The 25,843-nt window shown below is 35.1% G+C and overlaps 1 protein-coding gene across 2 annotated transcripts in view; it reads right to left on the bottom strand.

Moving 5' to 3' along the window:
• The window catches only part of TyrRS-m (Tyrosine--tRNA ligase, mitochondrial), a 35,494-nt gene extending 17,805 nt beyond the window's left edge, over positions 1 to 17,689 (bottom strand). The window contains exons 1-5 of one of the 2 annotated variants that reach the window (XM_075365561.1): positions 17,268 to 17,689; positions 12,942 to 13,089; positions 7,404 to 7,588; positions 3,541 to 3,757; positions 979 to 1,057 (exon numbers count right to left, since the gene is read on the bottom strand). In XM_075365561.1, the coding sequence (XP_075221676.1) occupies positions 979 to 1,057; positions 3,541 to 3,757; positions 7,404 to 7,588; positions 12,942 to 13,089; positions 17,268 to 17,407 (769 nt within the window). In that variant the 5' untranslated portion in view covers positions 17,408 to 17,689. The remainder of the gene's footprint in view (positions 1 to 978; positions 1,058 to 3,540; positions 3,758 to 7,403; positions 7,589 to 12,941; positions 13,090 to 17,267) is intronic. The other variant, XM_075365562.1, reaches the window with a different exon arrangement.
• Positions 17,690 to 25,843: the final 8,154 nt, after the last annotated feature.

Raw genomic sequence — 25,843 nt, 5'->3', positions numbered from 1 at the left:
AAAACTCTTTTAATATCAATGAACATCAAGAGTACAGAAATATTAATTCCTAAATTATTACCAGATCAGTGCCAAGCATATGATTCCAAACTCACGATATCCATATTGACAGAAAAAACATATATTTTTACATGTTGCTGGTGGCACAGGGAAAACCTTTTAGATTAATCTACTTCTTGCACACATTCAATTGATGGATAGCTTGACTCTTGTAGCATCGTCAGGCATCTCCGAAACATTCCACACTGGCAGTAGGGACTGATCATTCGACTTTTAAATTGATATATCATGTGAACAAGAGTTAGTTTGCTCTATATGTAAAAACTGTCCTCTTGGTAAAATTTTCCAAGATACAAAACTTACTGTATAGGATGAATGCACCATGATTCAATGAGCTCGTGCTGAAGCGACTGACCATACTCTCAGAGATCTTAGGTCATGTGATTAGTTGATGGTAGGCATAACTTTTGTCTTTGCTGAAGAATTTCAGCAAACTTTCCCAGTGCAGGCAAAGCTGCAACGGGGTATGCTAGTGCAAATATAAATTTACTCTACAACCAAAATTTAACAATCCAAAAGAATTGATAAACTAATCATGTAATATAAATTAATATAGATAAATACTCATTATATTAGAATTATTTTGAATAATAATTATCCAAACCAGAAAATACACTGATTATTTCCAAAAGAACTATTAATTTATTATCCTGACAGATTTGAAAATAACCTTAAATGTTACAAAATTATTTCAAAATTTACAAAACTAAAACTAACTTTCATTGTTTTCTTTTAAAAACTGATTTTATTTTTCAATAAGCATGTATGAATTTTTTAAATTATTTTCTGAAATAATATGAGATCCTTCAAGGCAACACATCTATGTTTTGTGGATACTAGTTTTCTCTAAACACCTTTATAATAGTTAAGTTTTTGCTGTATATTTATTAATGCTAATTAAAACAATAAAATTATTACCATAAACTTCTGTTTTAGTAACTCTGCTAATAAATTCATGACCCGATGAAATATTACCTAACTGATCACTCCCTCCAACCTGAAAAAATTATATCAATAAAATGTTAACATAAGAAATTTAAAAAAAAATTATTGTACTTTAGGCACAAACATGAATGATCTATATAAAAATTCTATATGTAATACACACAAAAGAATTAGAATTCAAATCCTACAAAATAATTTTCATTTGTATTCACAAAGAACAATCTGCCAAACAAAGTATAGTATAGTACAAAATTTTAGGTTAAGTAAACTTTTTTTTTTGTAACAGATCTTTTCCTACAGCTAAGACTCCTAAGAAGGGTACAACCCCTTTAACTTTATCAGATATGAAACATAATATTTTTTTCTAAGTAACAGTTATTTAAAGACATCATCCTTAATTGATTTAAAAATATCAGTTAAAATTTGTTATAAAAAAAAATTAAAAATGTAAAATACAGAAATGTAAAAACCTAACTTGACATAAAACAGCAAAATACTGTATGTAACTTCACATTTTACTTATATAAAATTATCTGCTGCACTTAGCAAACTGGCTGGCAGTACTAAAAATAACATCTTTAGAAGAGCAATATTAAATCCTTCTAAGGGCTGCCTCTAAATCCTAATCAAATTATGTAATGGTATAGAAAATTTGAGTAATTTTCTATAATATCAAATGGATCCAATACAGTCCTGATCATTGCAGGTTGAAATCTTTGTCCATCTTTGGGAAATGGTCTTTAATTATTTTTAACATTTATTAAAACGTTACTTTTTTGTTCTGGGACCAAAATTACTTAAGACTATATCTAATTTGAGTTAAAAAGGCAACATGTTAAATTCTAAACAACTCTCTTTCAGTGATGTTCTGGTTGAACATACGTAGTTCAGCAAATACTTTTTAAACCTTGTCTCACGAAACCTTGCAGCAGATATAAATATGAATTCAGCATGTATGAATAATATCTCAGTATTTAGGCTGAGTCATTCTGTCACTCCCAAAAGCAAATGTAATTAGCTTTATGCACATAATAATCTACTGTAAACTAACACTTGTCTGGTGCTGTGGCATGCCAACGATTAGCAATTTTGTTGAGTCTTTGTTACTGATATTTAATAATGATAACATAATTTGTAATACTTCACATCATTTACTCAGTTCAGTGAAAAAAAAATTTCAGTCTATGTTACCGTGTTACTCTGTACAGTAAGATAATGTACAGTTTTTAGTTAATGTTTATAACAGTTTTCTTCTGTGTTATTTTCATTAATTTTAATTTACCCTAGGTTTTTGTGCTAATTGGGTTTCAAAAATGAGTGATTCTAATAAAAGTAGGTTTGCTTCACGGTTTTGTGAAATTTTTACATTCCAAATAACTCTAAACATGGGTGTTTCCCTTAAGGAAGGCTGGGCATCTTCTCAGTTAGTTCTTTATGCATGTAATGTTGCCACATTTAAGGTCGAATTGGTATCAGATTATTAACAATAAATCTATTAACAGGATCAGGGTTAGCAGGTAAATGTCCCAAGAGATTTTGGGCATGATAGTTCACTGTCTGGGACAGCCTAAATTTACTAAGCCATGGTTTTTTTCTTATGAGTAGACCATCACTTTCTCACTATCCTTTCCTTTTTCTTATTCTTGATTACCTCCTTCCTAGGGTTTTTTAGGAAACACTCATTCGATAAATGCTAAGAACACAGAGGGGGGCCTTTGGAGTCCCCCCATGCATCCTTTATTATTATATTATTTGGTGGGAGTAGCACTGCCTAATCAGACTCTGTTTCCTATCTGATTGCTGTACAAAATGCTAAGGGGCTACAATACTCATCAGATAAAAACCAGTCCACATTGATCACATAAATTTTAAATCTACTGCTATTTTCATTTCATTTGTCTCACCATCCTCATAAAAATACTTCTGTTGGAAAATGGTAGTCAGAACAGCAAATCTTCCTCTAAAAGAAATATGAAAAAAATAAACATCTGGAATTTCACTTAAAAAAAAAAAATAACCAGAGTTTAATAAATTTTCTAATACTTTAGTAATAAGGTTTTAGCTAGATCATCAGAGAAAAGCATACTGGTACAAAGGGGCTAAACAGCCTTTCTTAAATGTATAAACCCTCTTCCTGAATCATTAAACAAAAATCACCCTTGTAATTTTGAGTTTATCTAGAAAAAAATTGTCGCATCCAACATTCACCAGCTATAATCCTATTTTTCTTAATATCAATTCATAAATGATTGAAGGGTTCATTAGAAACCAATATGAGCACATTTAGAGCAGGAAACTGCAAAATTATTGTTTATAGAAATTCATTATTTTAATAATCAATCTTAAAAAAATACTTAAGCTTTTTAAATTTATAAATTTTAAAAAATATTTTGCCAAAGAATTACTTTTTTTTTAAATTTGAATATAACAGAAAATTGTACAACATGACCATAAAATACTCTACGAATGTACTTTTCCTCACAGAACATCACATAATAGATAATAGGAGCTATAAAAAGAAATTAATTGTAGTACCTGAAACCTGCAATCATAATTCTTCAACAGATTAAACCAATCAAACGCTTGAAATATCTGATAGGAAAATTCAGTATAATTCATCCCCGCTTCTGAGTTTAACCTTGAATGCACACAATCCTTCATCATCATCTGTCCCATACGAAAATGTCTCCCAATTTCAGTAACAAATTCAAGTGCCGACATACTTTTATACCACTCAACGTTATTTACAATTCTGTAAAAAATGATTAAACAAGCTTGATTAGCAATCGCTTTAGAAATTAATATAATTATCAGCAGCAAGTATTCTTAACAGAGATTAGGAAGCTGTATAAGTAATATCACCAGGGGGTTGAAGTAAGGTTAAGTACCGACAACTGACGTCAAGTTTTGTAAAACCAGTTCCTATGTATTACCATAAATTAACAACTTCATTGCAAACTGTTGATAATTTTTAGCAGCTAATGACCATATTAGTCGCAAAAGAAAAAATTAATTTAAAAAATACTTATAATAATACTACAAAAGCAGTTCAGGTAATAGAAAACAATCCTCATTGTAATAATCTTTTTAAAAAACTCTTGAGCTTAAAATATATACTACATCATCAGTTACCCGTTTTATACAATGCCTTTCTTTTTCTACCGGTTTATCTTCTACATATCCCTTTACTACCAAATTAACTAAACATGGATGTCTTAATACACAGTTAACAGACTTAATTTGATTCAACAAGATTCTGTCATAAATTTCTCTCCTCTTTCAATCGACTTAAGATCTCTTCATTTCAAATTTTATTGAGCTATCTAATTTTTAATGTCCTCCTAAAATATTGCATTTCAAAAACTATTCAATTCCTTTTCTGTTCTTCCAATTGTCCATTTTCACTACCCAATACAAACTCAAATGTCTGCATTATCCTACTGCGCAGACAAGGAAAGCATGATGTTACTTAATTACTCTGCCTCTCTTGTGATGTCAACCTAACACCACCCATCTTTTTATAATTTTACTTTGTAATGTAGAAAAATTGTGGAACCTCTAATATATTTTGTTCTTCATATCTTAATACTTAATGCCTCATTACTTCTGTCTATTACTTTTCATTACCTTTATTTGAATCATATTTATTTTCAAACTGAATTTCTATATAAATAATTAATTAAAAAATTCAATAAAAAAGGTATTTATGGATATTCCATTAATTTTTTTATGAGAACTGTAGAAAGACAGGATTGTAATCTGCCAGCATTTTAGCCAATTTTTCAGTGCATAGGTCATGCTGAAAAAATTGCAATTTAGTTTAATAAAATATCTTTAATGGTTAACAAAACGTACGCTTTAAATGCATATAACCTGAAGAGAGAAAATTACAAAAAATTATACATTTACACAAGAAATTCCATTTAATTTGTATTACATTCTCAATTTTTGTGTGGCTATTGTGAAAAATAATTCTGAAATAAATATTTGTCTTAGTTGTGGCAAAGATAAGATTCATTTTTTGCGATTTTAGTTTTATTATTATTTTGTACTAGTTTATATGTAATCATTTTTCACCAATCTATAAGTACGATTTAATAAAATCTTTTATTATAAAAAATGATATTAATCATTTATACATTTTTAATAATCTTTAATGTGATAAGCTGCTATAACAAAGTTATTGGTGTACTGCCAGGAGATTAAAAGCATAAAAATAACTGTTCTTAGATATTATACTTTAATTTGAAGTAGAAAATGCTTAAAAACAATTTATCAAAAAAATATATGTATTTAAAATCTAAAACTGCAATTTTGAATCAAAACTAATTAGAAATTAATTAAATTTATAACAACAATATTTTAAATTAAAATTCTTTTTTGTAAACATTTTCTATTTTTAAATTAATTTCATTAACATTTTACTTTTCTATTTCCAATTGGCAGTAAGAAACTGCAAAAAAGTTTGCAGGTCACATACAGAATAAATGCTATTCTCCTGTTACTTATTTCTTCAGGTATAATAATATATTCATTTTATTTTTATGATTTGGTTTTCCTGCACTTCAAGTAAGGAAAATACAACTATCTGTTGTATGATCTTATACGAACTACACCAAAAACATAAAATGATTTTCTAACAAAAATATTAAGATATTTAGATTTTATTGAAAGAAGTAGTTACCTACAAACTAGAAAAATAGCAATAAAATAAAAACTATATGATTTTATCTTAGCCGGTTATAATGCTTTAATTACATAAACAGCATACTAATTTCACAAAATCACAATTAAGTACAACAAATTCAAAAAAATACAAGTGGTAAGAGCCACGTAAAATAAAAACCATTTGGCTTTAATATACTCATATTTTAAACAACAATAATTATAATTGAAATATAATTATTTGATAACAAACTTTATTTCTCTCACCATTAAAATTAAAATACTTACCCTTACTTATCGTGTTACTAGTTTTTCTACTTCATCAAAAAGCACAACTACCCAGGTTAGTAGTATTCAGTCACTTAGTGACAACTAATTTATCCTCATCACTTCACAAGTGTCTGCCTCCTAAAAATTTGTTTAGTTTAACAACCAAATGAAAATCATATGACTCCAGATCTGAGCTTACAGTGAATGCTCGAAAACTTCTTTGTCAAACTTGTGAACCTCAAGCCATTACAATTATATGTATGCAAGTATCATGAAACTAGACATTAGGTCATACCAATTGTTTTGTACTATTCTACAGGGCTAATAAAAATCTTTTACAGTAAATAGGTGAATTAATTATAGTTCCGCTCGGCATGAGATCAATGCTAAAACACCCTTTCCGATTTCACAAATATTTTTCATGTGCTCGAGAGTTTGTCATACTTTGGTTTTCCTAATTAGTACTACTCCAATGATTTATATTTTTCAGTAATTTCATGACAGATCCATGTTTAATCACCAGTAACAATGTATACTGAAGAAATTCATCACTGTACATCTACACAGACCAGTTTGCTACAAAGACCATCTACTGTTCCAGTTTGTTTTTTTAACTCTTTTTCAAACAGTAGTCAAAGACAATATCCGATACAAATTTTCTTTTATTAATCAACGATTTCAGTTAGAAGAAATCCTGAAAACTGAGAAAATGAGATATATTATCCTGCTATCCATTAACAGCGAATTATCTTTTCTTGCAAATTCTACTTCAAATTTTTTCTTCAACCAGAAAACCCTTCATCATAAACACTCAATATTCCTTAATACAATTATTTTTCTTATATTTTTAATTTCTTATCATCTTTTAATCTTATCATCACACTAACACCATAATAATTTATTGTGCTTATCATCACAATAAAATTCTACTGGGCAATTTCTTCTTATATTTAAAAGGTGATTGTAATTCAAATTTCACATTCGGTATATTTTAATTTTTAACAACTCGGCTTAATTATAATTACAGATTGATAGACATAAAATTTTGTTTAGAATGAGCTACTAGAACAAAGAACTAACTGTCTTTGCACTGGCAGTGAGAAGATACTTAAAAGAATAATAAAAAAAATATGGAAAAGTATCAATTTTATCGTACTACAAATGAAACTATTATCTATTGAAAATTACAAAAATTAAAACAAATTTATCCAATAAAAAATCCATATAAAATTATAAAAATAAAAGTTCAAGCAGTGACAATTAACAGTAATTTAAAAAACAGATGTATTTTTTGGCATTCTGAAGTTAACATAACACCAAGATTTAATCCTTAAGTTTCAGCATTTATAACAATTTATATACTTACAAATACAAAAGTAAATTTAGTTTTATACTCGTGAACAATGATGCATTATATTAACAAATATACAATAATAAATATAAGTAATAAAAAAATTACGTACAAAGCTGGATTTAGAAATTCTTTTTTACTCTTATTATCCCAGAAATATTTATTATGGTTTTCAAATATGCGGTAAATGTTTTTTTCAATCCCAGCACAGTTTTCTTGAACTACATAAAACGATTGTGGCTCTCGGTCACGTGTTTTACCGCTAGGATCTCCAATTTGACCTGTTGCTCCACCGACCTAGACGCTTGAAATTACAGTATTATATAACAGATGGGAAAAACAATGTAAATAAATTAACATATCGTTAAATTTGTTTTTTCATATTTGATAAAAATGACACAAATCAACAATTACATTAACAACTTAAAAAAAAAAGGTATAGAAATGGAGTGCACACTAGAACGTTACAGGAAAACAAAATGTCGTGCATTATGATACGTGCTGCCATCTTCTAGTTTCAATCCCTTATTACCAACAATCCAAAACTTTTTGTCCCCACACTCTCTCATTTTCTGTCAGCTGCCATTGTTATAAAGTCGAGTACACCTGCTATGACAACAAGTCTAAAACAAATTCACCGACTGAATTTTTAAGCAATGAACACTGGTGAATTCATCAACATCTAAAAGCCATAAAAAGTTCACCATAAACAAAAAAATTTAAAACACAACCCTTTCCAAACAAAAACTCTTTTGACAGTGTTCTGGAATTCCAAATTCATGTATGCGACTGAATACAATTTTCAATTCTTTAGAGAGGGATAATAGGGGTATTCATTTCATCTTGGATGTAATACTGTACTAGACACATAAATGTCATTGATCAATAAAAGACCGGTAGCATTCTTTAAATGTTAACAAATGGAATGAGAAAACCAGTTCACTGTTGGGAGAAATACATAGATTTAAATGGTGACCACGTAGAAAAATAAATGTAAGTTTTTATAACAATTAAAATGAACTTTTATATCAAATTTGTTTCTTTTCACTACCTCTTTCCCTGTAAGTTATTAGCAACAGTCGCATTACATTTCAGTTACCACCTGTATCTCAACTAATCAGCAGACCAGAATTATAAAAAATATGCTATTTCACATATGATGTATAGTCTGGAACTTTTTTTTATAAATTCTTTAGACCTATAATCTTGTGAGCTTTTACACCTACAAAATACTTCCCCAGAAGTGACGCAATATACCCGATGACATTGTCACTTAGGAAACAGTCCTGGTAGGCCTCTTTCAAAATTGCGGATCTGCAAATCTGTAATTTTATTTAATGTTTTCAATTTTTAGAGTCATTATCATTCTTAGGAACATTTTAGTTTGAGAAATAAGAAAAGTTTCCTGAAATTAGGAAGGTGCATACGGTAGCTGAGGAAGGAGAGCTCCTTTATTTTTTCAGCCAAAAAATTACAGATTATTCATGAGTGATGAATTGCCAAGACGCTAAAAATATTTACATTTTCAAGATTATTCATCTTGACAATACAACGGTTCAAATGGTTCATGATTCATGACCAAAATGGTATTATATTTATTATTATTATTATGCTTTTACGGCCAACATGGGACCACTTAAGTCAATTTTAGTTGGATCTTTTCTGAGAAAAGCGTGTTATTTTACTCTTTCGAGCTGCTCAGTATTTCTTCATCCGTTCAGATCTTGCTTTCTTTTCTTCATCCGTAAACACCCTCTTCGTTGTATTTTGTCGTTTGTCTGTCTTTTGTTTAAATCTAATGCTTTTATCTTTTAGCTTTGTAATTTTTCCAGTTTTATTCTGTAGGTCAGTCAGGGAAATTCCCAATTCTTTCATATCTTCTCTAATTTCTTTGATCCATCCTACTTCTAGCTTTTGGAACCAGAGCTTTTCAATGATATTTCTTGACAATCTTGTTTCTGGTGTCCTTATGAGATGACCGAAGAAAGAGATTCTTTTTTTCCGCATAGTATCAGTAACAGGCTCTATTTCTCGATACACCACCTCATTTGGCACAATCCACCATCGGCCTTCTTTTTGGTGTTTTTTATTGATACACGTTCTGACAATTCTCCTCTCTATTTTCAGAATTTTTTCAATTCGGTTTTTCTGAGTGATTTTGAAAAGGGTCTCGCTTCCGTAGGTGACTTATTGCTGAACTACAGTTTTATAATGCTTAAGTTTTGTTTTAGCAGAAAGGCATTTTTTGTTATATATTGACAAAGTTAATTTTTGGGATTTAATCATTTTATTTGTCCTGTTTTGCCATGTCACTTTTTCATTTAAATTATAAGTTATTATTTCCCCTAGATATTTAAATCGTTTTACTATTTTAATTTTCTGATTGTTTACCGTAATGTGCTCTATTACCAGAGGATCTATGGCCATTAGTTCAGTTTTTTCGAAAGAGATATGAAGCCCTATCTTTTGTGCTAAGTTTTGAAGGCTCATGATTTGTGTTTTGGCTTCTTGAATATTATTTGCTAAAAGAGCGATGTCATCTGCAAATCCTAGGCAATTTAGTGTGATGGAGTTTTTCTTAGTACCCATTTTTATATTTTTGGGATTTATTTCATACCATTTTCTCATGACAAATTCAAAGGCGCAGTTAAAAAGGAGTGGTGAGAGGCCGTCTCCTTGCCTCAATCCAGTTTTTATGTAGAAGGGTTGAGAGAGTTCACCTCTGAATTTCACTCTGGACTGGGTATTGGTTAAAGTTAATTTTATCATGTTTACGAGTTTAGGGTGAAGGCCCAGGTTTCTCAGAATATTCAGCATGGATGGTCGGTGTATACAATCATAGGCCCTTTTAAAGTTGACGAAGGTGATTATTAGTTGTTTTTTCCGTCTTTTATATAAGTCCATCATAAGTTTTAGGGATATTATTTGCTCCGGGCAACCTCTCCATGGCCTAAATCCCCCTTGGTATTCCCCAAGTTCCAGTTCAAGTTGGTCTTTGCATCGGTTGTATATGATTCTCGACAGGATTTTGTATGTGCAATCCAGGAGAGATATGCCTCTGTAGTTTTCCGGATTAGTTTTATCCCCTTTTTTATGTAATGGATGGATGAGGGCTGTGGTCCAGTGTTCTGGAAGTTTTTCTTCGTTCCATATTTTCACGAGGCATAGATGTAGGGAAGTTTTGACTGAATAAACTGATGAGTGTTTCCAGAGTTCTGCGAAAAGCTGGTCTTCTCCGCTTGCTTTGTAGTTTTTTATTTCATTTAAGGCTGCGAGAACTTCTTGAATTGTTGGCGGGTTGATATTTACTGGTGAAGTTTTAACTGGAGTTTCAGTGTCAATCTCAAAAAGCTCTGGGGGGTCGTCACAGTTGAGGAGTCTATTGAAGGTTTCTGCCAAAATTTCAGCATTTTCTTTATTGGTGTGGGCCATATTTCCTTTTTTATTATATTTATATTATATTACTATTATATTTGCACTGTAAAAGTGTACTTACTATATTAGTATTACATTTGTACTATATACTAGAGGATGATCAAAAAGTGATGCAACCTTACAGGAAAATGAGTAAGTTACAATAGTTGTTGAAAATGGCCTCCATTATGTGACACATAATTGAATATGACGTTACATGCTCTTAAAAACATGTAACATTTGTTGGGGAATTGCAGCTGTACATTGTTCAATTTCACTCAGCAGTTCGGGAATGGTGTGAAGATGAGCTTTGTAAGCAGCAACCTTAAGGTATCCCCACAAGAAAGTCAGGAGAGGATAAATCAAGAGACCCAAGAGTCTACAACCCCTTCGAAATCGCTTGTCTGTGAAAACAATGATCCAAAAAAGTCATAGAGTTGTTGGCTGTATGATCTGTAGCATTGTCCTCCTGAAATCACATGTACTTTAGTCGGTCTGTAGGTATAGTTTTTACAAACTGTTGCACTATCAGTATGAAGCACTCACTTTGTACTGTGCCATGAAAGAATGTCCTGAAGATTCACCTACATGAAATTGCACACCAACACTTTTGCAGTCCACTTTTTGTCCTTGCAGAGGAGACTCGTACAGCTCATGTGAATTTTCCATATACCAAATGCATGAATTCTGAGCATATCCATCAAGGTGAAACCATACCTCGTCAGACCAAAACTAATCATAGAGTTCTTTCCCATCTGACATTACAGATGACATGAAACGCTGACAGTAAGCTACACATTCTCCAGTACCTGCACGTAGCAACTTGTACTGTATCTTTTAAACTTTTGCACAATGCCATGTATGCACTACCAACCAAGAGACCAGAATGGTTAGACAGGCGTTGCACAAACTTCTTGAGACTAACAGAATACACAGCTTCCATATCAATCAACTTTCCTAGTGTCCCAGTGTTTGCGCTTTCAGTCGATCACTTTTGGCTGCATCTGCCACATTCCTGGTCTCTTGGGTCATGTTGTACAGCCACTTGATGGAGGACTTGTTTGGTGCATCCACACCGCACTTTTCTGTGAAAGTATTCTGGGTCTGGGCATAACTGGCACATGTAATGTATTAGGAGGCAATGAATAATCTCCGCTGCATTGAGTAACCCATTTTTCTTCAATTAAGCCAGCAACAAAAGAAGGAAACATTCTTCCATAAGGTTGCATCACTTTTTGAACATTTTGTGTTTTACTAATATACACTGAAATACTACTACACACTGTATGACTAATACAGGGCACTCTGTCCCAAAATCTCACCAAATTAATAATGTCAATTATTATTCACGATAAGAACACAGTAAAGTTTAAAAGCAAATTACAAATAAGCAAAATAAATTAATAAAATTTACTGGTAAAAATAATGATAGCATTGATGTAAATGTTAAAAAAAAAATTGTTGTCTGAATATTTAATAATTAAAAAAAAATATATTTAAATGTTTACAGCTTCTTAAAAATTTTAAATTATTCATTGTCTACAAAATCAACTATGAACAAAAAAAAATCAACTAATGCTTTTAAAATTAACATAAAATCAAATCCGATAAAATAATTTCTTTAAGCTTCATTATTATAACTGTAATCGCATCAAGAGAATAAAGATGAAAGGAACTGTTTTAAGAAAACTATTTAATAATGCATTTCACTTTTTAACTCCTTTCTAATTTATATAATTTTCATATGAACATGACTTAACAAATACTGTAAAAAAAAGCGATCCTAACATAATATTATATTTTTCAGTTGTGAAAATTTATTTTAATTCTTATCAAATAAATCAAGATAATCTTGGATGGATGCATAACAATCACAAATAGATAATATTTATAAGATTTTACTGATCTTTTTTATAATTATGATTAAGTACATTGATCTAATGTTTCAATTAATAATACACATTTCACAATATCCTTCATTATTAAACTGATTTAAGGTTTTTTTTTTTTGTAATAAAAATAATCTAAAATGAAAATAAACAAAGCACAACTATTGCAACACCCAGTACAATCAATAATTTCCATGTAGGTATCAGAACATTTCTTCAAGGGCCTATCAGTAGTATCTTCACTGTTATAATAAATTCATCTGTTGTTGCATGGAAGGCTTACAATAAGCAAATACACACAAATGAAAAAAGTAATCTACTATCACAAAAAAATTGCTCTAACTCACAAGTGCAATAACACGATGTCCTGCTCTTTGCCAATGAAGCAAATTCATTAAAACTAATAGATTTCCTATATGAAGACTACTGGCAGTAGGATCAAAGCCACTGTAAACACACTGAGGGCCGGAATTCAAGAGATCCACAACTTTCTTCCTAATACAAAAAGAAACAATTATACATGTCATGGTGCACTAACAAAAATGTACAATCACCTATAAGACATAACACAATTAAAAATATCTCAGGCTATATCCAAAACACATTAGTTTTTGTAAGAAAATGGATATTTTATATTGTATGATTTTTTTTAAATATCTGGTGCACATCACAACACAACTGTGGAAAATAGTGGTAAATTTTTTGTACTGTTCTACAAAAAATTGTAAATTTTTTAATGTTTCTCTAAGTGTGATATAACATTTCTTGTATCGCTTTTTTGCATACATTACAAATCTGTAAATACAATTTTTCGATCACCCTTAGTTTTAAATAAATTACGCTTCAAAAAAAATTAAGGGAAAATATAGTTCAAATCTGTAAAATTTGTAATTTTGCATGGCCATACTTGTGTTAGAATGATTTTGCTTACGCTTTTCTTTTATAAAAAGCCTCAGGCACAACCCAAATTAATGTCCAACAGTAATTGGCTAGCATGTTAGTATTCCATTTCCCTTTATAGCGCCTATCCATCACCGAAATATCTTGGTAAAAACATTCACTGTGTTCATCACTTAAGTCTCCGAGGTTGTCCGGGAAAAAATCCAGATGTGAGTGGAGGAAATTTATTTTCAAAGACACATTACATCCCACAGCTCTGAATGAAATAAGAAGTTGATTAACAATATCGTGGTACTTGTCGGATTTTTCTTTGCCGAGAAAATATTTGCAAATGTCTTTAAATGAAGCTCAAGCTGCACTTTCTAATTATTTAACACAGAGTTAAATGCATCATCTTTGACCAACTCTCTTATTTGAGAACCATCAAATACTCCTTCTTTAATTTTTCCTTCACTTAAATTTGGAAATTTCTACATGATGTACAAAAATCCAGGACTATCCTTCTTCATTGATTTTACAAATTTATTTTTTCAAGAACATCTTTCATCACATCATATGTCTCATTCAAATTAATACCATAAGCGATTGGTATCAATGGATATTTGTTACCATCGTGTAACAGAAACACTTTTAAACTATACTTTAATGAATGTACGAAAAGGCACCAGTCCTTAGGTTTATGAACTTCTCCTAAGTTCAACATACGCTCATCGATATTTGTGCAATAAACCAAATTATTTTCATCAATAAAGTACTGAGAAAGTTCTTTCTGTCGGTTTCGAAAGCCGAAAATCTTTTTATTTATTTTTATAAGTAAATTCCAACCTTGCAGTCCTGATCCTGACAGTTCAGCTTGATTTTTTGATAAATTTAAATCCCTAACAAATACATTTAATTCACCATCTTATGTAAGATGTGGCTTATTGAGAGATAATTCAAAATCAAAATCATTATTGTCTTCTTCAGTACTGCCTGATTCTTCATCGCTACTTTTGAAACGTATATTCACAGGTGGCTCAGGAATTGGAATAATTTCACAGGTACAGGCCTGATTGCAATGAAGGATATTTTACAGTATGTTTACATTTTTTTTAAATTCCAGACACACCTGTTAAACAAAAGTAACAATCGGTTACATGAACCTTTGGTTCACGCCAAACCATAGGGTACATATGTCATACTATGTGACTATGATATGATTTAATTCTTTGTCTAGTATTGTTTATTTATAGCTTACAAATTATGTTAACAAAGTTAAACAATAAAAAATTAGCTAACAAAATACAATATAGGAGCTTAAAATGCTAACTATATGTTGAAAAATGAAAAAATCCTTTTAAAATCTTTTCAAAAATGGTGGGTGATGCAAAGATTCTGAGTTCATATTCATTTTCAGCATCAAAAAACAGATTAAAATTATGTATTGCATGTTAGGAAACAAAAATTATGTTTATCAGTGTAATCAATATCGCAGAGCTTTCTTTGCATTCTTATTGGAAATGTTTGTGATTTCTTAAATTCACTGTGAGGTTATATTTTGAAACAACTATGTACACTGCACTAAACTGCTATTAATGTTAAAGGTATAATTTATATAGGCTGTATTGGTAATTATTTAAATGGTTATATGTTAAAATACACAATAAAAAATAACTATCTGCTAGAGATGTACGCAAGAATGCATTAAATATAAATTCAACAAAATTTCATTTAACTAAGTTTACAAACTGAAAAACCAGAGATGTAAGCAGTCAACATATCCTAGTAGTTATTGCAAGCAAGACTACTTCAGTCTTTCTTTCAGCAATTAATATTTTAGGATACAATTTTTATGTCTCTGAGGATACAAAAAGGTATATCAGGGTTTCAATTTGTTATAATAATTCTTGGATGAGGTGCACAGTGTTCATTTAAGGCTAGAATCAAAGAGCAAAAAGGAGTTTTCGTTGCACAAATGGCTGTAGATTGATTCTTCATCTTTCCACTTGACGCTGTCACTAGTAAAGATGGCAGCCCGTGAATAGAAATCTCATGTGTTTGCGGTTTGCTGGAAATGTGAATCTGTAATTATGGTTCAATGTGCATCTTATAGAAAGTTTAATTGTAATCCTCTGAATGACAATAACATTCATCAATGGCATAATCAGTTTGAAACGATTAATAACTATATAAAGGGAAGGGTATGAAATAACCAAGGGTGTCTGAAGAAAATGTTGAATGTGTCAGGTAGTTTTCCTGCGTAATCCTAAAACATTTGTTAAAAAGCCTACCCCAAACTATCAATATCATTCTGTTATATTTTAACGAATTGCTTACATATGCATTCATACTATTTATAGCTGTTACAGACTTTAAAATCTAACAACCACACTGTGTGCTGACTTTACGATCAAAATTTTAGCAAGTACTGTACTTAGTAATGAGTCAACATTTCATCTTAGTTAATAAACATAATGTCCAGTATCTGGGGTTCAGAAAATCCCCATGAACTCTTATAATGCAAAAGACAGTCCCCAAAATTAAATCTTTTCTGTTCAGTATCTCAATGGCAAGTTTACAGGCCATTTTGTTCGCTGAAGTTAGTGTAACAGGAAATGCTTACTTGGATTGCTGCTTGTATGGATCTTTCCTTAACTGCAGGATGGAATAGAGAATTTAATTTAGCAACAACATGGTGCACCTGCTCTAAGGCATTATTCTGTAGAGGATTGGTTGAATGATGTTTTTCCCAACTGTTGGATTTTTCAACAAGCAGATCTATTAACAAAGCATGTTCGCGGTGGCCTCCAAGGTCATCCAATCTGATTCCATGTGACTCTTTCCTTTGAGGTTTTATGAAGTATTTTGTTTATGTGCCTCTGCTACCTACTAATCTATCTTATTTGAGGCATACAACTAAAGTAGTTAACACTTCCATTACTGCAGACATACTGTTAAAGTAAGGGATAAACTCTACAGTTGGTTGGATGTGTACACAGTGACAAAGGAGCTCTCACTGAACACTTTTAGGGAATAACTGTAAGATTTTAACTTTTATTTTATTAATGATTCATTTCTGAAAGCCAAAGTTAAGAGATATAAAATAGCTTTAAAACTCCGATATTCTTTTTTGTAAACCCTGTACTATGTTTTACCTTCAGTTAACTTATTTTTTGAACTTCTAATAATTCAATTGGTAGGCAGTATTTTACCCTGAAATTGTCTCTAGATTTGTGTACATAAAAAATTTTCTGAGAATCAGAAAAATTTCTCAGAGATCACGGTTCTTTTTGTAAAAAAATTTTTTTTGCTTCATTATTATCGAAAGATTTTTGAGTACAAATATTATGTTTAGTTCCTAAAAATTATTTCCAAAGTAGTCATGGAAAGAGTTTTATCAAGAACTTCTCCTATTCATAATTGCGGTTTTTAATTAATTTTTGCTTTGAACAAAAATGCACATTAAAAATGTTACTTCTTTATTCTACTTTACCCTACTCTCAGAGGGAATATTTTGTAATTTCTACTTTTATATTTACCTTTAAAGAGCAAAACTATACTATACAGTAAAAGTTACTGTACAAAAATCGTATTAAAAATCCTCCAAAATAATTTTTCATGAGAACATCAAAAGCAAAGAAGTTCATCAGGGAGAATCAAAGATAGCTCCTGTGAAACATGTTTAAATTTATGCAGTTTTCTTCAATAATTATGCACACCATGATAATTAAATGAGTAAATAATAATAATAATATAATTAAATTAGAATTTAAATGAAACGTTATAGGACTTACGTATAAATACTTGGAAATAGTTCTTTATACATTCCTCTTTCGCTCAGACTAAGAATATTTCGATTGGTATATGTCCTTTTAAAATGAGATTTTAACTTTACTTTTGATAATAATTTTAAAAAATTACCGTATGTTAACATTTTTAAAGTTTACTAGTCGAAACACTTATCTGAAGAAAAAATAAGGCAATATCACAAATCGTAAAAATACTATCTTAACCCTACATCCAGTAAAAGAAAAATTACAAACGAACAAACTCTTACAATATACTTTATTATTTGTTAAACATGATAGCTCCACTTAAAAAGTACCAACAGGTTTACATCATAGTTAATGTAATACAAATTTCCAAAATAATTTATTTTCAGTTACTTGAATTATAACCTCAACATTCAGTAACATACTGTAAGAAGAATACTGTTCGTTGCCGTAAGACAGCGCTGCAGTAAAGGATCAGTTAGTACACTTCGTAAATAGGTTTTAATATGTACGAACTCCAAAAAGTCGAACTTTAAAGAATAATATGATAGTGCGTTTTTGTAGTCGGATTTATCTGTTGATATATATATTTTTATTGTTATTTTCATTATCATTTACTAATCATCATTGACTTATAGATTCTATAAATTATATGAAAGCATCAAACAGAATAAAAAAGCTTGAAAATAATACAACAAAAATGAATAAATAAAACAAACCCAGTACCTGTGAAAAACAGATATTCTGTTCTTCAAATAGGTTAAAAAATTAGAATTTTTTTAGATATTTCACACCAAAAGTATTGAATAATCCTTTCTTTTTATATACATAGTATGAATTACTATGGTATTTAATTAGTATGGATAGTATGAATTATTCTGTTTATGTAGTGCCTTAATTCATATGAATAAGACATATTTGAAATTTGTATGGATAATGAATGTTTAAATAGATATTTTAACAATTACTACTTTACGGAAAACTTTTAACACCTTTAAATTCAAAAGATTTCATGATGAGTTATCAGTTACTAAACCATATAGTCAAGCTTTATCTTTTCCGATGAGTTTGAATATTATTTTCCATTGAGCTCAAAATAATAGTAAAAATTTGCCGATAATCTTACCTTTTTCCAATTAAATTTCCTGTTAACCTATGGGATTTAATTTCATTCCTGAAATTTTCCCTGAAAAAGCTGAAAGTAATTGTTTAAAAAACTAAAGAAAAATAATCATTTTGACTATTTTTTCAATTAATTCATCTATATGCATTTTTAAACAGCTCAAAATATAAATAAAAATAAAACAGATCCTATTAAAATTTTAGTAACCAGTCTCTTCCTATTGTCCTTGACCAATTAGAGCAGTGTTTCCCAACCTGCGGGGTACACCCCCTAGGTGGATGTGATAATAATAAATGGGGGCACGAGCATATTGAAAAAAGATATGATTAAAAATAATTGATTAATTTACTGAAAGGAAAGCTAAACAAGATACATTCTGACATAATAAATAATAAAATAAAAATTTACAATGATATAATAATAACAGCCTTTATTGAAATAATATTTACAAACAAACCTAAGATATATGGCAAAAGACAATACACGTTCTTCTATGACCATCAGAGGGACACTAACATAATACACTTATAAATAGGAATGTATCAGTACTGCACAATGTATTTAATAATTAACTTATCAATACTAAATTAAAAACAAGTTAACTAATAATTAGTGAGTCAACTAATAATTATTTTCTGGAAAAGCGGACTTTCTTTGTAATTTAACTTCCAGAAATACTTTCTCACATTCAAGAATTTTATTTTTTTGTTTTCTGTAGTGTTTTGATCCGTTTTCCACTTTACATCTATTTTCATATTATTAAGAAGTATTTTAACTTTCCAACAGTATAACCTTTCCCAGACTCACTTCATTAAGACCTACATACTGTGACACTCAAAATGCCACCATTATGCTGCTCCCTAGTGAAGCTAATAAGCTGACTGCAGATAAACCACTTCTTGTTGGTTGGCAGCTGTGTTGGATGGAGCAGCAAAAGCCTGGAATGAAGTGTTTTAGATGTTGGGACGGTGGCCGTTCGGCAGCTCTCTGCAAAGAACCAGATCAAAGAAGGTGCTGCTTTAACTGTGTTGCCCAAGTCCACATGAAAATAAATTGTAAAGAGCAGAAAAGATGTCTAGTCTGAAAAGAATTTGGACATACAATGGGGGCCATGGACTATTGAGGATGCTGAAAATGAAGGCCCAGCAAATTAATGTCACTAGCAGCATGGCCTCTCACGATTTAGTGTAGAAGTTGGTGTGATTGTGGTGTTGATTTTTTACTTATAACAGAACCAAACAGAGAGGTAGTTGCCACTGAAGGCTGACTTGTAAATAGAAATGGAGATGCGGCTATCCGCAACGTTTCTGGTCTCCATGTGGTTTTAATTTTATTCCGAGGTGATGATTTTGTGGCAGCAGAGCTTACCACCGGCTTCCTGGTCTTTGCCTATATTTCTCCTAATTGCAGTGATAATGGTTTTGACAGATTCATTCATAACTTGGAATCTACACAAAGAAAACCGAGCAAACCGGTTATACTAACTGGAGACCTTAATTCCGAATGTGTAGAGCTTGGAGGTTTAAGGACTACTAGGCGTGGGTTCACACTGGCTTCCATGTTTGGGACAGTTGGGATGATAGTCGTTAACGTGCATAGAATACCCACATTTATTGGTCCGGGTCAAGGCTCGGTTGTAGACGTTACGAACGTCTCTGAGAGAGGTGGACTGCATGGAGTGGAATGGAATGTTCTGAATGATGAGGTTGCTTCTGACCATCGGTCAATACTTTTTTCTGTCTTGCGTGATCAACCAACTGGCCCCTCCTCTTCCAGAGTTTGGAGGCCTACAGCGGTCCAAACTCAGGGAATCGTGTAGGCTGCTGCAGCCACTTTGTTTCCTCTTGATGACATAACTCCTGAGGTGTTAATGACTGCTTTTCAGGATGGGTGTAGTATGGGCAGGCCATCAAGAAAAGTGTTTATTGGTGGTTAGACACTATTGCTGGGTTAAGGTCGGCTGCAGCTGCTCGGAGACGGCGCCTTCAGCGGACCAGAGGACGTAATGATGACTCTGTTGTTGAACTTCTGGCTGATTATCGTTCGGCAAAAACTTTGTTGTACAATCAAAAAAGTCAAGGAAGTTGCTTGGCAAAGACTAATCAAGGAGTTGGGTGAGAATCCATGGGGACAAGCCTATCAGGTTGTTTCGATGAAACTAGGCCGTGTTCTCCCTAAATTATCTAGAGACCAGGCATTCAGGGCGGTCCTAGAATTATTCCCATGCCGCGAGAAGGGGTGGGAGAGGTTAGAATGTGACCTTTTAATTCGTTGCCATAGACGATGGTTATCGGAGTTTTAAGAGAGAAAAGACATAGTGATTACCTAGTCGCAACTTTAAATAATTATCTGCATGACCGACTCATGATATTCTCGATGGAAGATGGTCAAGAGGAGTTTGAGGCTGTGGTGAAGGGGGGGTGTTCCGCAAGCCTCCGTTTTGGGACTACTTTTGAAGAAACTCTCGTGTGAAATTTTACTCTCGCTCGAACTTGAAGGTACGCCCAAATTATTGCACACGCCGATGATCTGGCGATGTTAGTTTTGGGTAGCACGGACGGAAAGGTAAAGATTTAGCCTCTCGTGCTTTCACAAAAGTTAGTGCATGTTTGGCCGATAGAAAAATGAGCTTGGCCCCCTACAAATCAGACTGTTTGGCGATGGTGAAAAGGAGACAGCTTCGAAATAATGTAATTCAGGTGGATGGAATTTCAGTAGCCACGTCGGGGCGCATAAAGTTACCTTGACGTGTGGCTTGAGAAGAATGGACCTTTTAATACCCACCTAAATGCGATTACCAAAACGGTTGATCATGAGCAACTTGTACAAGCTCATAAGGAATAGATACGGTCCCCGACCAAAGATTAAGCGGCTTATTTTTTCAGTGGTACTGTCACTGTTATTATATGTGACGCCTGCTTGGGCAGAGCCCGCACAGTAAAGAGAAACGTAAAAAAATTAACCTCTCTTCAGCGACATGCTGCTATACGTGTAGTATCGGCATATCGCACTGTTCCAGAAGGGCTGACGGTCCAGGCTTTCGCCGATGACTGTCGCCTTTTAGTTCGTTAATCTACGACCGCAGCTGGAAGATCGAGTGCAAGCGGCCTTGTCCACCGCGGAGGGCTGGATGGACATTCAAAATTTAAAGATTTCTGTGCTTAAGACGAAGTTTATGCTTCTCAAGGGTGCAGACAAATTATCGTACAGTTGAAATCCCCACATTCAGTATAAAGGCTGTGTAGGCAGCTGAGTGAGAGTTCCACATTAGGCAAGTAGCGGCGGACGCCGTCTTAGTGATGCACAAACTTAGAAGGATTGTTCAGAAGGACTATGGGTTGTCTGGCCGTCAAATGTACATGGCGTACCGAGGTGTCTTCGAAAGCATGACCTCCTACGCGGCGCCCGTTTGGGCGCATAGATTGGATATGATTAGAGCACTTGTTCAAAATTTAAGGAGTGCTCAGCACACAGCCTTCATTGTATGCACTGGTGTTTTTAAAACAACCTCCTACAAGGCTACCACCGTATTGGGAAAGACTTTCCCAGTCGATTAAGTGGTGAAAGTTCGAGCAGCCATGTGGAGATTTCGGAGAGGCCGGGAGGGCGAGGTATTTGGGATGCGGTTTCGGGCCGGGTCAGTACCGGAACGGAACGATCACAATGCACCGGATCTAAATTTCGTTCAGTTGTCCATCTCCCGCCTGCAGAAGAGGCTGCAGAGCCTCGCGATGAAGCATGGTGACTGGAATGGGACACCACGACTAAGGGAAGATCCATCTACAAGTTTATAGAATCTGGGGGATAGTGTAGCTCACCAACCATGTTAATTTGAACCAACATCTGTTTCGGTTCCGCCTGGCAGCTGATGAGCTGTGCGTCTGCGGGGAGATCCAGTGAAATGAACACCTGATGTTTGACTGCCCTGCTCTTGTGGGGGGTCCAGAGACCGGGCCACCCTGGAACTTAGAGGTCAAGGGGAAAATTGGCCACTCACAAGCGGCGTGTCAATGTGGCGAGAGCCGCATTGTCGGACCGTGTGGGAGTTCCTTGATGCGGTTGCTTTGTTTAACCGACGTCAGTAGTTTACCTAAGGGGAAAAGACTCCTACTGCACTGCTAACTTAGAAGCCGGGAAGCTAACTTAGAGATATATATGGCTGACCACCAACCAATTAAGGCTCCAAGCGCTTTAATATGGTGGACAAGTACTTACTGTTATTCAGCAACAGGTACTTGGCAGTGAATTGATGTCTAGATGAAGTAAATTTTAATTTACGGATGTCATATATATTTTTAGTAGTTGACGGGGTGCGCCTAGCCATTTTAGTAAATATATAACAAGCGAGCGGTTTGGACACGTAAGCCGGTGGTGTATGGCACCGCGTTTAGTCCACTCACGAGGTTAGGTAAGCTCTAGGAGCTATTTAGGAGACTGATCGCTAAACTGTTTCGAGGCTCTCGTCGAAGGTGGTCGGCTCTGTAACGGAGGACTCCGGGGCGAAGCTTCACTTGCAGGGGTCTAGCTCAGGATCCGACAGGATAGAGCGGGTCGAGGGTATGCGGTCCGCATAGGCCAAAATATCCTCAAAAAAGGAGTCAAGGATTATGGTTGAGTTAAGACAGCTGGTCGATTCGTGCCTTTCTCAATCTTCCTTGATGGTTGCTGAACTGGCGTTGAGAAACAAAAATCTCCAGGGCGCAAACCGAGCCCTTGATTCAGTCGTTTCTCGAATGTCGAGAAAGGTGGATCAGGTGGTGGAAGGAGTTAAGAACTTCAAACCGGAAACGGCGAGGGTCCTTGGCGAGATCCACACTTCTCTGAAACGGGTGGAGGAGAAGGTAAAAAACCTGTCTCTTTCGCTGCGGTAACAGCCGCGCCTGGGCCTAAGCGGGTTAGTCCCCCGCTGCCAGTCCAGGCGCCGGCCATCAAAATTAAGCGGGCCACCGTCAAGGTGGTCCCTGTGAGGCCTGGTCCCATAGCTTCATTTGCGATGACGAAGCTGATCCTGAAGAAGGTCCTGGACCCACGGAAGGAAAGATTCCAGATTTGCCGGGTCACAAAAACAAGGGACCATGGAGTCGTCATGGAGATTGTTAATAAGCAGCAGGCGAAGCGGCTGCTGGAGGCCGACGTTCTTAGGAAGAACGGGCTGAAGGCTCAGTTGCTGGCCGAGCGGAGGCCGCAAATATTGGTCTACGATTTGCCAAGGGCAACGATGATAGAGGAGCCCGAAATCCTCAGGGCTATACACAACCAAAATCCTGTGTTGGATATGGCTGTCGAAGATCTCCTCAAGGGGACCAGAGTGGTCCGGCATTCGGGGCGGAAAGAGGCCCCGCAGAGCCACTGGATAATTGAGACCTTGCCAAAGATCCAGCAGGTCTTGGTGGCCGGTGGTCGGCTGTACCTTGGGTGGACCTCTTGCAGGATTGTCAACTATACAGAAGTACCCCGGTGCTTCAAAATCAAGGCTTTGGGCACACCTCTTTCTGCCATAGAGAACAGTCGGAGATTTGTGGTCATTGCGCCCTTGCTGGGTACAAAGGAGTTAACTGCCCTAATAAGACCGCGGCTGCAAAGTGCGCTCCCTGTACCTTGGTGAAAGGCTTTGATGCGGAAACCAGGTCGGGGGAAAACAATGCAGATCGCATGACATATCCGGGCAAATATCGTAAACAATACGGATTATGGCAACGCCTGAATTGGGGGAAGCTTTCGAGGACGGTTGTCACCTTGTTGAACGCTTGCGCCTGCGGCAGTTAAACCTGCATCATTCCCGGGAACCACCAATGAAGCCATGAGGATTCTTGAGAATTACGACCTCGAGGTCCTCTTGGTTCAGGAGCCGTGCACGGTCAGGGATAGGGTGGTCGGCTTCCACGGGGTTGATGTTATTCAATCTCGTGGGGGATGGCCGCTCTCTGCGATCGTGGTCGGCTCGGTCTCGTTGGGTGTTTTCTGGATGGCCCAGTTTTCTGACGAGCGGTTCACCGTTGTGCGAGTCACAAGAGGTACACTCGATATCGTACTAGTGTGGGATACTTCCAGCTTGGATGGAGTATCGATGGCTTGTTAGTAAAGTTGGGGCGGATTCTGGACGGTCTTCCGGGCATCAGAGTGCTTCTTGCTCTGGACGCTAACGCCAAGTCTTCCGCTTGAGGTTCACCACTCACTGACCCCAGAGTCGCTGGTCTCGCACAGTTCGTTGAAGCCAGGAACCTCTACTTGCTTAATGAGGCAGAACAACCGCCCACTTTCTCTTTCGAACTGGGGGAAAGTTACATCGACGTCACCTTGGTGACGGGCAATCTGCTTAGGTGTACAAGTAATTGTTGGATTGTCTGACCCGAGAACAGTGTGAGCAATCATATGTTTATAACCTATGAGATCGTTTAAGGAGGCGGTCTAAGACCTCCAGATTCAGGACGCTATAACCTAAGAGACTGGATCAGCACAGGCTGCGGCGCGAGTGCGCGGCTGCCTTGCAGGGATTGGAATGGCGCATGGAGCACAAGGAGGAGGTGGAATTGATGGCTGAACAATTCGGCCGGGCCATCAAGACTGGCTGCGATGAAGTCCTACGGCGAACTCGGCCAATGGACGGACCCTAAGGTAGTGGTCAGTCCGCTGATCGGAGAGTGCCTGGAACGGTCATGACCGCTGCTTCCGGGGAGCCGTCTATTAAACGTAGGCGGAAACCCAGGAAAAAGTGGTTGTCCTCTGACCTTAGCGTGCTGCGCGTAAGAGCTAGGTTCTCTAGGAAAAGAAACCAGCATCGCACCCTAGCGGGGATTATCGTTGATGACGTGCGCGCTGAGTGCCTGCGGATCTACCGGCGCGCCCGTAATGAGTACGTTCATGCTGTCAAGGAGCCAAACTCAAGTTTTAGCAAGACTCTATGCGTGAGTTTCAGCGCAACCACTGGCAGCTCACGAAGTCATGTGCCTGGCCAAAGCCATTGCACGTGGTGTCCAGTGTTCGATGCGGGTTTGGTGGGCGTGATCACACTTTAACATCTGTGGCGACTTACTAGGCGTTCCTGGATACTCTGTTTCAAGATGCTCCGGAGGGTGAAGCGAAGTCGGTGTTAGGGCGGGTGAGACACCATTCCCTGGCATACGGGCTGTGGAACCCGTAGATATAGATCGAGTGGTTTCTCGAATGGCACTGAGGAAGGTACCGGGGATTGACCTACTTGACCCGGATATTTTCTATCATCTGCTTCCTGTCATAAGAGAGCTGCTTGGCAGACTGTTCTCGGGGTGCCTAAACTGGGGTTGCTTTCCGATTTGTTGGAAGGTAGCTTTGGTGAAGGTGCTCTTAAAATTAGGAAAGGATCCGAGTGAGGTCAGCAGTTTTCATGAAATATGGTTCTGTTACCGGTAACAGGCCCATCAGCCTGTTGCCGGTAATCGGATACACAACCGTATCCGATTACCGGATACACAGGTTACCGGTTCAACCGGATTCA

Source organism: Lycorma delicatula, chromosome 5, assembly GCF_047948215.1.
Source record: "Lycorma delicatula isolate Av1 chromosome 5, ASM4794821v1, whole genome shotgun sequence".
NCBI classification, from domain to species: domain Eukaryota; kingdom Metazoa; phylum Arthropoda; class Insecta; order Hemiptera; family Fulgoridae; genus Lycorma; species Lycorma delicatula.
Note: the sequence above shows the minus strand (reverse complement) of the source record. Positions and strands in the feature narration are given on the sequence as shown.